Raw genomic sequence first — 17,022 nt, 5'->3', positions numbered from 1 at the left:
GATTTAAAATGACTGTGAAGTTTGAATGTTTTAAGTTTTTATTATGGGGTAGAAAATGTCCAGCTGAAGAAAACATTTAGTCTCGTGTCTGGCGGTGCAGTGCAGGGTTTACGCATGTATACACCCCTTTAGTCTCCATAGAGTTTACACACTTCTAAATCTTCTCTGATTTACACAATTGATTGATTGAAAATATTCAGTGGGATGCTGCAATTTCTGGGATGGTGATGGCCTTCCCTTTACTCTGTCTCTAATTGGCTAGTACACACGGACTTAATATGAGTCTTATGTCACTGTAGTAACAGAGGCCGTTTATCCTCAGCTGGATGGGACACTTGCAGAAAAAATTAAAAGTATGTCCACTTCTTCAGGCACCAATACATCACTGCTTGTATCTGCTGTATGTCATGTTGGGAGATATTACTTTGAAAGTCGTTGCCGGATGTACCTTTCTAATTTCCTGTAAGCTGGGTACTCTTTGAGGTGGGTTATAGCCTATGGGTTGAGGGCGGAGCGTGGACGGTTGGTTACGGAGAGAAAGAGCCGAGGCAACAGTGGACACGGACGGACGCCCTCGCTGTCTTCACTTCGTGCGTAAAAGGCTGTTTTCCAAATGGCAACGAAGGCTGACGAGCAGCGCGAACCAGCGGACGTCGCTGCGCCGTCGCCGCTCCACGGCGCCCGAATCCACCGCAACAGTAATAACAACAACAATAATAACAACAACAACAAAGACAGCGAGGCAGGCGAGACCGCGACTTCCGCCACTGCCGCCGGCACGATGGAATCCGGCGGGACGGCGTCGCAGGGCATCGGGAACGGCTCAGTCATCAACCCCACCGGAGGGAGCAACGGGAAGTGGGTCCGGCTGAACGTCGGCGGCACGGTGTTCCTCACGACGCGGCAGACTCTGCTCAAAGAGCAAACTTCGTTCCTGTACCGGCTGTGTCAGCAGCAGGACCTGCACTCAGACACGGTGAGTCCCAGTGTACGGGAGCCCACCTCTCCAAACAGTTATTACTGTGTAATTACCGATGGCAGTGCGTTTTATTGCCTAAATGGCACCAGGAAACTAGTGAGCCTAAATAATGCATGGAGCTCACCTTCACATCCATTATTTACTTGCGTCATGCGTTAATGTGCCTACATCTACTAACCTACATTTAATGTTAGTTTCAAAAACAATAGGCTACATATCAAATTATAAGGCTGTGGCTATGAGAAGCATAACATTCCCCTCTGTCAGCTTTATATGGTGGCAAAGCTTGTAAAAGACCCAGAATAAGGTTTTACAACATTCCTGGAGTGGCTCATATCTGCTCTTAACGGCGAGTTTACATTAGACCTTCAACACTGATAATATTGTGATTCTTTCCCTGGTGGTGACAGGTGGTCAACGTTTGGATACATTGAATCCCAGTGTGGTATGAAAGGGTTTTTTTTTTCTAACCTGCCTGAAAGGATTGACTGAAGTATGTGAGCAGGTCTTGGCAAGTTGGCATTAAGTGATTCAGTGAAAAAATTATTTTACTGAACAGAGCAGCATGACGTTTTTATCTTGTAAAGCATCACAATAGCCACAAAGGAAAGGGCTAACTATATTATACTGTAACTGAATTATCTATGTACTCTTCCCAGAACCTATTACTTTAACTCTATTGTGGTCCAGAAATAAAGGCCTGCTGCTCCGAAGGAGGCGGAGAGTTGTCTAATTACCAGCTGATGAACTGTACATGTGCAGTATGGAGCTCTCCCACTCTGTCTTACTTCTTCTGTCAGTGTGTGTGTGTGTGTGTGTGTGTGTGTGTGCACGTCTGTGTGTCTCAGCATCACTTTGTGGTGTGAACACAGCTCGGGTCAGATGGATGAACACGTGCCTCCTCTTCTGCAGGGAGCTGCACAGTCAGAAGCAGTGCAGCTGACATCTTATTGGGGGGAATAGAAAAGAGAGGGATGTATTGTGGATCTCGCAGTCACATGCAGACTGAACACATTGGAAGGGCTGGCAAGTCTCATGAATGATGCAGATTTCTATTATGCTGCAGCCTTTGATCTGCATGTGTGTGATGAAAGAGAAGGAGGGCAGGTCTGGTGACGTCTGTAGATTGTCATTTTTAGCTTTAGATGTAAACCCTTATTTCTGTAAATGCCCGCTCTGTAAGCAGCAAACACAAATGAGCCATAGGAAGGATAATATTCACTCAATAATAAATCTTAACGTACGTCATTTATAGTACAACATGAAGCTTTATGTGTTGTTTAGCTTTATATCTTATGCCTTCTTCTAAATGTGTGAATTGTTCTTATATGTTAGTAATAAACAAATAGAAACATCCTCACCTGTCGGCTGTGCAGGTTTGTAATAGCATTGCTAGAAAAGGTTGAAACACATAATGTATGAATTCTTCGGAGTTGATCTTGAAGATAATTATAGTTTCAGCTCTTTATTCCACATTATTCCTTTTTTAATCAGTTAAGGGTTTTAAATCACTTCTCAGGACAATCAAATTATCTTCTCATATTCTTGCTCATGTAAATGTCCATAACTGTAAATAAAAATCTGCACCCCAGTTACATCACACAGATTCTCCTGTTATACCAGCAAGCTGTACAAAATGATCTAAGCTTAGACTCACTGAAATGCTAACTGGACTTGGACTTGTAAAGCATTTTCGAGTGTTCAGACTAAACACTGGTGGTAGAGGCTGCGACGTGCACAACAGTCTCACCATGATACAGATTTGCACACCGCTGCTGTAGTGATTTGGGGTTCAGTGTCTTGCCCAAGGGAGTTTGTCAGTGCAGAGCTGGAGACTGAACCCGCGACCTTTTGTTTGAGAGACGACTCTACGTCTCGCTGGCCCCACTTCACACTCTTCATTATGTCAAATGCTGATCTCACGCTGAGCTTCATCATGACTCGCTGTAAACGTTAGAAAAGTCAAGTACTTTTTGGTATTTGCAGAAGAAACGCGTCTGCTAGAGAACAGGTATTCCAGGGTTTGTGCCAAAAACAACCTCCGAATTTGGAGTTTATATTTTTTTACAGGAGCTGAATCTGCTGTTGCCCTGCTGCTGCTTTCGCTGAGCACAATATTCTCATGTGACCTTCAGTGTGACCTGGCGGGTGCTTCCTCTGCGCTACTTTAAGACAAAGTCACAGATTTACTTTTCACTATCTAACTGGCACATACACACACACACACACACACACACACACACACACACGTCTTTTCTTCCTTCATCTTGACTCTTTTGTTCTTTATCGATCAGTCTCTCAGCAGCTGACTCACCGTATAACTCATCGCATGTTTGCCTTCCCTCAGCTGTCTTTTCTGCCTCTTTATCACAAACTCTTACATTTTCAGAGACTCGATTATTTTGTTTTCAGTTAATGTGTCTCCATCCTAAAAACAGGAGTCTGGTAGTCTGACCTAAGGGAGTTGCAACCTTTAAAAATGATGCTTGAGGAGCGCTCAAGCTGCTTTTTGTAAGTCATGTAAACGCTGCCGAGAGCACATGCTAGGCAGACACAGCGCCGAACACAGCTCCATTAGCCAATATGTTTATTTGTCTTTAATAGAAAAAGACGTGTTTCAGCAAGTCTAGGAGTTTGGTGATAGAGATGTTTGGCGTTGCCATTTTTCCTTCCCAGATGTTGCTTCAGAGACGTACTTACAAGAATATGAAAAACAGCAACATACTTTGTGGGAAACTACTCATTTAGCATTTTTTAACTTACAATAAACTCTCCATATGTCTCTCTCTCTCTCTCTCCGTGTCTGTAGCTAAGGTCCTCAGGTGTGCACAGCAAAATAAAAATTTTGGAAAGATCACCTCGCTGCAGCTCCGAGTCACAAGAATAATCGCGGTAATAAATGTGAACTCAGGAGGGAAATAAGTCAAAAAGCCTTTTATTTATTGGTTTAGCTTCAGAAGCCTCATGACGAAAACAAAGCCTGTTTCTGTAGACCCCTCAGACCCACTGATCCTAACAGCTGTGAAAGCACAGAGGCGTAAATGATTCAACAGATGGATGTACAGTTAACTGTGGGGGAGCAAAAAAAATCTATCTCATTCATGAAACAACCATTTTGTAAAATGCATCACCGCTGCAGGTTTTATCTAGGTGAAGAGGAAACATGTAACGGTAAATAGAGCTTTTTCTTTACAGCCTGTTAGAGGAGCAGAGCCGTGTGTGTTAACATTTCAGACCCGCGGCCTCACAGTACGAGCTGCCTGCTACATTTGAGCCATAATATCTGTTGACTATAAAGAACAAACCAATAATGGGAGCGACCGGCACAACAACGGCTCACACAACAAATGATATCCTGCAGGTTTCTCCTTCTTTCTTTTCAGCTCAGATGGACCCTCTCGTCTGATAGAAACTCCTACTAAAATCATCTGAAGCCAAAACACCAAACCAGAAACTATTGGAAACCTTCAGGGATTTTTTTTTTGATTTTTTAGGTTAAATTAAATAAACTTTCAATCCAATCCAAAAGGCGCTGACCAGAATAGAAAAGCGCTGCACAAGTCCAATCCAATCGTGAAAGGAGGTCAGGAATAATATGGAGTGCATGTTGCAGTGAGTGTCCCAGTGAGGCCGTAGAAACCAGCTTGTGACGTCGAGTACACAAAGCAATCTGAAGGTTAATTGATCACACAGGAGATGATCAGCCTGTGTGTTTTCTTCTCTCACAGGGTGGGTTGGAGGCGGGTGGGGACTGATTTTATCAGGACCATCGCCCCCCTATAATCCGCTGATGTTGGCGTGTTTCTGAGCCGTTTCAAACCCTCTGACACTGTCTGGCTATGTGTGAATGTTTTAATGAGATTACCACGGCTTCCTCTGCGCAGAATAATACCCAGCGCTAACTACTGATGCTAATACGGCTCATGATGACCTCTTATGGTCTCAAGCCAATCATAATCAAGTAGCATCAATTCAGCTTTGATCCTGCAGTGATTTGATCTAAGGTGGTGTAACAGGACTAGTATTGCAACCCCCTAAACTAGACCATCACAGGGTTGGGATCAGCAAAAATGGATTCATGATGGATGACTGAACAGTTGAGTTATGGTGGTTTGTAAATCTCTGGCTGCCTTTGTCCCATCTTATAGTGTCAGCGTGGATTCCAACACAAACCTGAACTTCGCTTTTATCATTATTTCTGTGCTGTGAGACTTTTTTGATCACACACAAGCAGCCCCCCCCCCCCCCCAAAATAAAAAGTATTTTCATTGAATACATAGCAGAGTTGTGTACACAGTGTCAGAAACACATTGGATTTGTTCGATTTAAAATCCAGACGGCTAAAAATTAATTAGACGTGTATTAGAAATACAGATTTCCTATGATCCTCACAGTTTTAATTCTACTTTGCTTATTTCTTTTATTGGAACAGACACCTTATTAATTAAACAATAGAGATGTAATAAAGGTTACATCCTACTTTACATGAATATAAACATGCACTTGCATTTTGGAAAGGGTTGCAGGAATCACTCCGGTCTACTTTTCACAAAGATTCTGGATAAACGTCATAGAATTAGACTTTTTAAGAACATCGGCTAAGGCATCATCTTAAAGCTGCATTTTGCAAGGAAGCCCTAAAAAATCAGTTTTATTCCCCCACGAGGCGCAGGGGAATAATGAATTAATGAGCTGCTTCCTCACAGACGTCACGCACACTGAGAAGCAGGTGGTTCAGCCACAACGTCTGTGATGAGAAGTGAGGAGGATCCCTAATTAGAAATCACAGGAAAACACTTTTTTTTTCACAACTCCGTCCCCCTCAGCCCTTATGGCAGAATTACGTGCAACAGATCAGATACAGAATGTGCTTCCAACCTTTCAAGCATGCAGTAACAGCAGATCAGTATCACAGTGTTTGGATATGTCGAAGTCAAAATGCCAATGCTGCCGAGGAAGTGCATAAAACCAACACTTGTACAGAATAGAGACTTCTTTGATTCAATGAAAAAAAAACTCCAACTATGATAGTATGTTAAAGTACTTGTTGTTGTTGGGTTTTTTTTCATAAGCAGAAGCACTGTGACGTCAATAAGCTGGTTCTTCCAGATGATTCTTAATGCAAAGTTGCATTATCTCAGCAGGTTCTGGCTTCATCATGTTCAACCGGGGCGAGGCGGAAGCACAACGTCCATTTATATACAGTCCATTAAAAAAACACAGATAGATAAGATCACAGTCCTCTGCAAGCTCTTTTATATTTTTAAACATAGGAGGTGTGTGTGTGTGTGTGTGTGTGTGTGTGTGTGTGTGTGTGTGTGTGTGTGTGTGTGTGTGTGTGTGTGTTGGGATTTGAACAGGGCTTTTGTTAATGTGTTGTTGCTAACCTGTGGGGGTTACTGAAGGATATAGTGGAGCCACATCCTATTTCCCTAAGCAAATGTTCTGCAGACCATTATCCTCCCAACCATTGTCCCTTAAAGCAGGAAACAATGTCATGTGACCAGATCGATGTGTAGCATGTGTCGAAGCCTCTGCTGGAAAAACAAACCACCTACAAATTCTCCATATTTAAGTGAGAGAGAGAGAAAGCCTTCTGCCAGTGTTGTCATGCCCACACTGTCAAGTCAAGTCACGTTGACAAGGCGTCGCTCTGTTCTGCTGCAGCTCCTCCGCTCACTTTGGATTGTGTGTGTGTGTGTGTGTGTGTGTGTGTGCTGCCGAGCCTGCAGTCCTTCCACTCTGTAATAACTGTGATTTTCGGAGCACAAGAACATATTCTAATCCATTTGTGCTGTCACTGCTGGACCTTATCAGTCTGCTTCCTTTTCCTCACGTCCTGTCCATCCACCCTGTCTGTCTGGATCTTCTCTTTGTGTCTTTTTGTCAGAAAAATAAAAATCCTCCATGTCGTCATCCTCTATTCTTTCTTTGTTGTTTTGATTTTAGTATGTCTGCCCTTCCCAGTTTAACTGTTTGATACTTTTCCCCTGCGTCTTTCTTTTGATTCTTTCGATCATCCAACTGTATTTCCACTCTGCAGACCGTGTGTGTGTGTGTGTGTGTGTGTGTGTGTGTGTGTGTGTGTGTGTGTGTGTGTGTGTGTGTGTGTGTGTGTGTGTGTGTGTGTGTGTGTGTGTGTGTGTGTGTGTGTGTGTGTCTCACGAGTATGAAGGCTCATCAGATGCTTCTGCACAGCAAAGATTGGCTGCTGTAGAGCTCTGCTCTCATCATACTCTTGTCCAGTGTTGGTCATGAGGGAGAGAACAAGCAGGGAGACAGGGAGGCGTGTGATTGGTTCATCAGATTGGCAGACATTGGTCGAAGTTGATGGATTTTCTTTGTTCCTTTTTCAGAGAACACGAGTTATTAATTTCTATCAGGACCTAAAAACAATTTCAACTGACAGTGAATCTTAAGAAAATTACCAACCCTGCCTTTAATTTCAAACGTTTAAGACGCATTAAGAGCTAAAAGTCAGCGACTTGCTATATTCAGCAACAATTAGCTCTACAGACAGACCAGATTATAAAGTCCATGTTTTCATTCAGACTCAGATTATTCTCTTCTCAGGTTAGTTAAATCATAACTGGGTTAAGAGGAGGCTAATTAAGAGCTGGTGCCACTTCCATGGATTACAAACATTTCTGTAGGATTTGTGTTCCTGCAGGAGTTTATAAAGAGAGAGATTCTTTTATACCTCAGAAACCTCCAAGCCCGAGCCATGCAGCTGATAGCAGGGAGGGGGGAGGGAAAGCCTGATCCAAAGTTAAGACTACAACGCCCCACTATTCATCTGCCACAACTCCCCGGGCCAGAGTGACCCTTAGTGTCTTTACTTCCAAACACAAGGCTGGCCTGAAAGTCCCTGATATAAGGACTGGTAATAATGCAATGCCAAGTAAACTAATTTGGATTGGCCTAAATAATCTCAATCCCATTTGAGCCCATGAAATATTCAAAATCCTGACCGGGTCGACCTGCAGCGGCGACAATACTCTAAACTGGCCGAGAGAACCGAGGCGGGACGTTTTGTTTAATACATGTTTCATCAGGATTTAGCTGCTGGGTTCAGGATGGTCATCAGGTTTTAACAAACCCAGTGACAAACCCAGTGGTACTGTGTGTGTGTGTGTGTGTGTGTGTGTGTGTGTGTGAAGTCATGACCCACTAATAAAAGAGACGGCATGCATGTATACAAGATGCAGCTGGAGGCTCAGGATGTCTGTTTGCCGCTTCAGCAAACAGCCATAAATAGAGTCAGTCATGTGAATATTGCAGGTTCTCTTTATTAAGATAAACATTTTCCTCTCACTCTCCGACTCTCGGTTTCTCTCTTTCCCACTCAGGAACAAAACAATGATGCTCCACAAGCCAAACATAAGTTCATACTGTGTTTATACTACAGCAGCGATGCTTTAGTGAAATGTGAATCTTAAAGAGAGTCTTTGCTTTGAGCGATTGTCACGAGGAGAGCAGGGGGAGGATGTGCGTGTGTGTTGGAGGTACCATGACAGGAGTGGAGCCTGGAGGTGGGAGACAAGCAGGCTGCTTGTACATGTGTGAAAATAAAGTCACTCTAAGCTCCTCGTGAGGGACAAAGACAAACCCAGTTTCATCTCAGAGACGAGAAACGGTTGCACGTAACCTTTTCGCAGACGGGGGGGCTTTTATTTTGGAGAGCTCTGCTATGTGTCTGGCATACGTACATCCTTTCTGGGCAGCCAGGACTGCGTACAACAGATTAAATTGCATACCAGGATGTTGTTTTCCTGCCAGTATGCTGCAGTCTAAAAATAATAATAAAACAAGTCGTTGCTCGAGGAAGAGACTTACATGAAAACTCGCTTATTAAATCACACATGCCCATAAAAAGTGATGATGAGGAATGTTAGAAGTGCGTAACTAAACACAGCTTTGTTCCATCTTGTGTCATATCGTAACACTGACTGAGTGTCTCGTGTGGTCATGTGCTTTTTCTCTGTAACAGGACGAGACGGGAGCCTACGTGATCGACAGAGACCCCACATACTTCGGTCCCATCCTAAACTACTTAAGACACGGCAAACTGGTCTACAACAAGGAGCTGGCTGAAGAAGGTCTGCGATGGGGCCTCGGTGCATGAACTTATGGCCATAAGGAAATGCCTCTCTGTCTCCAGATTGCACACACAATTAAAGGAAGAATGTGCAAGTTTTAGATCAGCTTGAGCGCCAGTATGAAACCAAAACAAAAAGGAGCTGTGAATTGGAACGCAGCATATTTAAGCGCCATTAAACCCAAGCTGCGGACAAAATTGCCCTCGACTCGAGCTGCAGTGGCCTGTGTCCTGCATTGTTGTGTTACAGAAAGCATGTACACAGACAGACCATGATCTACAATGTGACATATGTGACATCCAAGTTAGCAGTGAGGATGTTCTTCTTCTTTTCACTCGTCCTTGACCCAAACAGCTTCATACACAGAGCTGCCCATGTAAACATGACGTAAACATGACGTAAACATGACGTAAACATGACAACAGTACAGCTCGTGCTTCACACTCGTCGTAGACAGCCATGACTCAGAGAGAGATTTATTTATGTGTAAAATGTTGCACGTTCTTCCTTTAAGTTCAGGGAAGATAAAGACACATAATATGCACAGAGACTGTTCAGTAAATATTCGGTAGCTCAACAGGAGTGTAGATTTGCAGTTAGCAGGAACGTTTGTGAAGAAGGGAAGTCATTTCTAATTTGTGAAAACTGTGTCAGCCCCCTGTCTAGTTTTTGTTGTTGCTTCATAAACAGGAGAATTCATTCATTCATTCATTTATGTTGTTTGAGCAAATTCAAACTGAAAAACGTTAGCTAAAAGCTAAAGTAGCACAGTTAGCTTAAAGTAAGGAGTTTATGACAAACATAACAAGCTCAGGTTATAAATCAAGAGAAAACAGAAAAAGCTCAAAGAACCAAATGAATGTTTCTAAAGTTTGTTGAAACTTGAAGTAACTTATAAACAATATGATCTGCTATGTGAGAGTATTTAATGAATGAATCAATGAATGAATAAGAAATTAGTGATTAGAATCGCAGCAAACTTTCATATATCACCAACAAACATCTAAAACTTTCACTAAGAATAATTTGTAAATGTTGTTGATTTGAGGATGTTGTGGTGTAAATGATTTCTCAAAGAAATGTTTGAGCTCTACTTTTCTGCTTTATGTAACCGGGAGCTAAATCACTGAATGTTGTGTTTTCAGGAGTCCTGGAGGAGGCCGAGTTTTACAACATTACCCCACTGATCAAACTCATCAAGGAGAGGATCGTGGAGAGAGACTCCAAAGCCACGCAGGTATGCACATGAAGCTCTGCTCGGATGGCTCCCTCCAGCCACTGCGCTCGTTTTTTAAATGCAGAAATAAACAGTGTGCAGCCTTTCACTCACTCCCTTTGTTAGTGATTTCACCCTTCTGTGCTTTTCTTTTAAGTGCGCTGCTGTACATCAGGCCACTCTCTCTCTCCTCTCCTCTGGATGTTTGCACTCTCTCTTACATAATTCCACTGCCGTAACAAACACCCACTAACATTTGCTTTGGGTTACATATTGTAGAACAATGCAGAAAAAGAAGTGCTGGTGTAGCCTTGTTTCTGTTTAAATGCTGACAACAACCTCCATGTCACGTCTCTGGGATTTGGTCAAGGATGGTAAATATGAGAAGTGACATTAGATCAGCTTTTTTCAGGTTCATTGACCGGCCGTGTGGCCCCATGTCAAATGAATTACAGCTTATTATGAGCTCTTTTTTCCCCCTTATATTTCTCTCATTAGATTATTTTAGCTACCTCGACTGTGCATCCATCTTTTGTCTCCTAATCCCTCTCTTCTCTCTTCTCCCAGCAGGTGCCCCCCAAGCATGTCTACCGAGTGTTGCAGTGTCAGGAGGAGGAGCTGACCCAGATGGTCTCCACGATGTCGGACGGCTGGAAGTTTGAGCAGGTCAGCGTGCGCGCCTGCAGAAAGCCCCGCACCGGACTGCTCTGGACTGTGGGTTGGACTCACGCTGCTGCTGACCCTTCAATATTGACCCTTGGCCTGACCCCTTGGCCCTCACCTGAGCCCTGCTATCTGCACTCCCAACATCAGATTAGGACTTCCTGATTGCATAGTTTACTCTTTTTTTTCCCAGCCTGAATAGGACAAGTTAAAATAGCTTCCCCGACAAGACGCCATCTTTGATATTCTCCAGTTCCCTTCGAACAAGAGAACAACATGATGCCCACTTCCTCCTAACTCAACATCCTCAAACAATACTGCAGTGGTAGCCGTGCTGCAGTCACTGTTTGGGTCCGAGTACTTTTTTCTCCGGCTGTGCGACTTTAGCGAATGTGCTGTAAAGGCTTTGTCTTTATTTATCATATCGAAGACGGTGACATTCTTCAGTAAGATCTGCCTTTACAGGGCTTAAAGAAATACAATCAGTGTTTTCTCATTGTGAGCAAAAACATTCAAAAAGTCACAAACTTTTTACAGGTCTGTCGTTAAAACATTCTCAGATTTACGATTCCTATGCAGACACAAACACAACACACAAAAGTTGAATCTGATCTTTCTCTGCTTTTTTCCCCACATACTCTTTTTTTAAAATATTTCTTTCAAGCTGAAGATAGGAAAATATAAAAAGGAGAGAGAGTGGGGGGGGGCCTGCAGCACCAAGTGCTCTAACCCCGCACATGGAGCCAGACCAGAGCCCCCCTTCACTTTATCTCTACTATGTTGGTTAAAGATCTCGAACCGCAATCTTTCAAATCTGAAACCTTTTTCGAGGGTTGAACATTTTGATTCAAGCGATTCTTGGTGATGTGATTGAATCGACAGATTTGTGGTTTTATTTGAAAACTAGAAAAGCTTTCTTTTTAAACGACTCATTTATGCTAACTTTGTCAAAGTCTGACGGATATATTTATGAACTATTTCAAGGCCCACTGTTTATTCTACACACGAGTATTTTCTCTCTCAGTGTTGACAGTCGTATGAACGCAGTGACCTCATTTCAACACTGCTCAATGTGAGAACACAGAAAACCGATGAATTGATCCCATCCAGCGTCCAGCGTTAACAACGCTTTTTTTTAGGAGCTGATAGGATGTAGTTTGAGGATTTTCACATCTCTGAGAGCTTTACAGAGTCTCAGTATTTCAGTCTGTCCCCACTGTAGCTATAATGTGGATATAGACCCCCCTCCCCCCCCTGCACCCCCTCCTGCTGCTTTGCCACTTTTCTCCACTGCATGCTGCACAGCCACGATTTGTTTCCTGCACAAGCGTTACCCACGGTTGTGTTTTGAGAAGATGCTTCTTTTGGAGTCCACTGAGTGTGTAGCAGGAAACTGAAGCGCCCCCCCCCCGACCCGCATGAGCTCAACACTCTTTCCTCACTGTGATGGGATCCTTCCCCGTTTTCTCCGCTGTTATCTCCACTTCTTCCAGACACTCACTCCCCTTTTCTTTCTCTGTCTCTGTTTATCTCTCTGTATCTGTTTCTTTTTCAAGATGGTGAACATCGGCTCGTCGTACAGCTACGGAACGGAGGACCAGGCGGAGTTTCTGTGCGTCGTATCAAAGGAGCTTCACACTCCTGGTTCTGGCCTGGGCACGGAGCAGAGTCACAAAACCAAGGTGAATCCTTTATTTCTGTCCTCAGGAACACAGAAATGCATGCTTAAAGACTTGTTGTGAGATCAAGCTGCCAGGCCCTTGCTGTCCCTGCTTTGTGCGTTGTGCTCTTCTGTGTTTGTGTGAAAGAGAGGGAGGGGTATCTCCTCTCGATGAAGGGGATACGAGTGCGCTTCGGTCCTTCCTTCTCCACTCAAAGCTTCAAATGTCACCTCAAAATGTCATTCACAGAGTCTTTCCGTCCATCCTTCACACAGCGCTCCCTTTCTCTCCTGCTGTTATCGACTGCTCTTCCCGCCTGCCTCTTACTGCATCACTCTATGTCCTCCCTCCTTCATGCGGATATAGAGACATGTCTGTCCTTCTCTATATCTACCTCTCTGCCTTTCACAGTCTGCTCACTGACACTCATCAACATGTTCATTTGTTGTCGTTTTCTGTCTTGTTTTCTTTTTTCTTGTCTTTTTTGTTGTTGTTGTCGTCGTCGTTGTCGTTGTTGTTGTGTGTTTTCCCCTCCGTCCATCATGCTGAATGAAGCCGGCGGAGATGCAGGAGGAGGAGGCTGCGAAGGATGAGGAGGAAGAGGAGGAGGAGGAGGAGGGAGAGAGAGATACCAGACCGAATGAGTGGCTTAGAGAATGAGGGAGTCATGTTTCTTTGTTCCAAAGAGAGGCGGGAATGGGTGAGGAACTGTGCGCTGGATGTGCTAGCGGGTAGATCTGGTAGATTTTAGTGTGTGTGTGTGTGTGTGTGTGTGTGTGTGTTGATGGTGATAGTCATTATTTTATGTCACTGCGTTGAGAATGACCTCTCTGTTTAAGTTTGCCCGCTGCACACTGAAACACAAACAAGCCTAACTGTACACGGCTTAAACAAAGGCATTAACATCATTTGTGTAAAATCTTTATTTATAAGAATCAGATTTTTGTTTATCCTTCGTTCTCTCAATCACACGGCACACGTCTCCGAGCGTTGACAGTAGCAATCCGCTCGCATTTTAAAGGCGATACAGATGTGATGCAGTTAGCTGATTGGCTGTTGGATTAAAATGTCACTCTCTCATGCTGTTTTGTCTTCATGACCTGCAGCAGCAGCTTGTGCCTGTGTGTTAACACGGACATGCTCAGTCTGCTCTCTCAGTGACCCGTCGCAGCCACACACACACACACACACACACATATTGATTGAACACTGTCTCTGTGGGCTCTCATTACCGATGCTGTGACATGAATATCTCTGACCTTTCAGTGTAGCTGTAGTGTTGGACGTCCTTCCCAGTCTGTGTATACATTCACAATGCTCAGTCACTCAGAGGAAATAACACCCTGAGACATTTAACCACATTCAAACATGGATCATGCATTTTAAACATGGTCGAAAAACATGTTTGTTTTTGTTGTCAGTCAAGTCATTTGCACTCATCCTGTCACTGTTTTCATCACCATAACCTAAAGTCAAAAAATCATTTCAATTAGCTTAAAAGTTTTAAGGTTAAAGTGTCATCGATCCACATTTTCTGATGTCTGATTTTGTTTTTAATTTACAGCTTTTCCAGATCCATGGGTCCCGGATGTGAAAAAAAAAAAAAAAAAGATTTTAACTTGTGGCTCATTGTGACACTCACACGGTGTCAGTGTGCCTCAGCAGGCAATCATCAAAACACGATCTGTAGCATCCGTTTATTTACATACAGCCAGTTATAAAGATGGCCAAAACGGAACAAGAATAGGTTAGTCTCCTGGTTGGATTCAGCTTTATTTTCAAGTATTATTATTATTTTTTTTCCCTTTTTAGCGATTACTTTTTACGTTTTATCAGAAGAAATAGTCACGTGCTGGGCTTTGCAAACATTACATTGCCAAGGACAGTAGTGGAGCTTAGTAAACGATGACCAAAGATTCAAAGTAAAGCCGGCTGGTGCTGCATAAACAAAACAATGACAGAGAATCTGAAATCTGCCTTCATCACTCAGTGAGGAGCTCGTTCTCCAATTATTACTCCTGTACTCTGCAACAATGGATGCAGTTGTTCCCAAAATCTTGATGCCCATTTATCGCTGATGTTGCACAAGGCAGCTAATCAAAACAAAATATCTGCAGTGATCCCATCAACTGTTTACTTTAGAAATTAAAGATAGAACTAATTCAACCTTACCATTAAGCTTGTAAAAAATAACAGTAGTGATTGAATCCTTTGTTGTTCTCAGAGTGAAGTTGGTGCAATCCTGGTTTAATCTTCAGGTATTAGATGTTATTAAGCCACTGACTGGTTTCTTTGATTTCATGTGGCTACTACAGGAAGTCTGAAAGATATTAACAGTCTGTGTGTGAGAGCTCAGCTCCTCCTGTATCAACACCCTGCGGTGCGCCGATACACACCTGCATCCCCACGTGCTGGTGCAGGCTCAGCAGCATTCGTCTCAGTCTGTCGCCTTGGCTGCAATCCAGAGCCAGCTTTGGCCTGAGTTGACAGAGACGTCGGCGCGAGTTAGCAAAGAGTGTAAGAGAGACGGAGAGAGAGAGAAGGAGGAAGGGAGGGAGAGGGTGACACAGCAGTGTTCGCTGAAGTCACTCTTTGTCCTCTGTTGTTTTCTTTGCTCACAGAGAGGACGGCTCTCAGCTCTCACTTTTAACAGTGTGCTGATCTGCCGCAGTGCAGGTGTGTGATTGAGAGAGGCTTTTTAGAAGCAGAAACTTACACAACACGTGACTTCTGACAACCTCTATTGGCAACTTGTAGGAACTGCACGGCAGATCAGATCTGTATCTGTGGAACAAACCCTGACAGACGTTTTTTTTTATAAATGTGCAGAATGGAATAAAATAGTCGTAGTTTGGCAAACACACCTGTCCTGTTTTTCACTTTACATTGACTGTAAATTGACTCTCGCAGTGTGGACGTTGAAGGCCTGATAATAAAGCGTCATAGCTTAAAGAAAAAAAAGGTTGATAACATTTTTAACAGCAGATAACAAAATATGTAAATAAGCATTTTACCTACACTTTATTTACTGTAAGCCTGTGTTATGTCATCGCAGAAAACGATAGATTTAAGAATATCATGCCTATGATGGGAGGAAGAAGACTGAGAGAGACATGATGTTTAACTTGGATCATTTGGTGCCTTGAGTCCAAATTCCTACGTGTCAAAGTGGTCACATGCGTTAATAAACAGCTGAGTTATTTCACTGTGTAGTTTACGATCTCACTGAGGTTTGTTATTCGTGTCTTTTTCTTCCAGTACGGATTTGCTGTAAGAACTGTATTTTTTTAAAGGACTTAGAGTGGACACAGAGAAAGTACACTGATAGGCTGAAGGGGGTTTTTTTGTATATAATGTTTTGCTTTTTTTTATATTTTTTTGTACCTTCATTTGTTTAATTTATTCTTTTTGAATGTTACACCTCAAATGTGTGTGTGTGTGTGACTGGGAGGGGCTTTACACCATCTTTAGGTGACTTCTGTTCATTTTTGTAATTCTCTTAAACAGTTTCTAGATCTTCATTTGATTTGATTGACTGAATATGATGCACAAACATACATGATGAATTCCTCTCAAATGAAAATCACTCTACGATGAAACTTTCTTATGCATGTCCAGTGACTTAGTTTGGTTTGCCGGCTGTTTTTACTTGTTTACTATTTGTTTCCGCTGAACAGTTAAGAGTGTGTTTTGATGTATTTGATGTGTCAAAGTCTACAAAGCTGTCCTATTTCATCACTCTGTGGGCGGGACTTTCAGGCAGCTGTGGATAAATGTTTTTATCTGATGCTGGACTTTTCTTCTTCTGCCATCCTCCGAGCCTCGGTGTCTGTAAACATGAAACTAAACTGTGTGACACATGCAATGTAACGCCTCAAATCAACCTGTGCGGGCTTTAAGGAACACTGTGTTTTCATTTCATTCAGCTGGATCATCATTTTCACGACCTGAGCAGACAATGTGACATGAGTTGAATATTTTTTATTTAATATAAATGAATGTCACCATTCAACAAAAATAAATCTTTGTCCTTTGGTTTAAAAAAAACAGAACATCTGTGTTTGTTTGTTATTTGGGAGGGCAGATACAAGAGACACCGCCTTGACACAAAGAAGCTAGTGTTGAAGTTTCCAGTGCAGTCGTTGCCTCCTACACCAATCCTCATGAAATGTAAAGCAAGTACTCCATTAGTGTTGTTCTAGATCATTCCAGTGGCTGATGGACAGATGAGTAAAGACAAGAAGAAGCCAATACGAAGTGATGCACAAGCCTGTGATTTGCATATCATTGGAGAGAACGTCAAACAACTTGAATCCATCAATCCGAGTTAATGAGGACGAAGCTGGGCTCATTTTCTGCACCACCACGAACTTCAATCACCATTTAAAACTGTTTCTACTAACA

At 42.9% G+C, this 17,022-nt stretch overlaps 1 protein-coding gene across 6 annotated transcripts; it reads left to right on the top strand.

The window, feature by feature from the left end:
- Positions 1-472: 472 nt before the first annotated feature.
- Positions 473-16,670, top strand: kctd17 (potassium channel tetramerization domain containing 17). Of its 6 annotated transcripts, XM_079334474.1 has the most exons (7): positions 473-976; positions 8,970-9,078; positions 10,224-10,315; positions 10,862-11,008; positions 12,514-12,639; positions 13,174-13,318; positions 14,183-16,670. In XM_079334474.1, the coding sequence occupies exons 1-6, from the start codon at positions 614-616 to the stop codon at positions 13,276-13,278; spliced, it is 942 nt and encodes a 313-aa protein (XP_079190600.1). In that variant the 5' UTR covers positions 473-613; the 3' UTR covers positions 13,279-13,318; positions 14,183-16,670. The 6 variants fall into 6 exon arrangements, with proteins under 6 accessions (XP_079190600.1, XP_079190603.1, XP_079190601.1 ...); XM_079334477.1 differs by having other exon boundaries at positions 10,865-10,960; positions 13,174-16,670; XM_079334475.1 differs by having other exon boundaries at positions 10,865-11,008; positions 13,174-16,670.
- Positions 16,671-17,022: the final 352 nt, after the last annotated feature.

This window comes from Symphodus melops, assembly GCF_947650265.1.
Source record: "Symphodus melops genome assembly, chromosome: 21".
Taxonomy (NCBI): Eukaryota; Metazoa; Chordata; class Actinopteri; order Labriformes; family Labridae; genus Symphodus; species Symphodus melops.
This window is presented reverse-complemented; position numbering and strand designations above follow the sequence as displayed.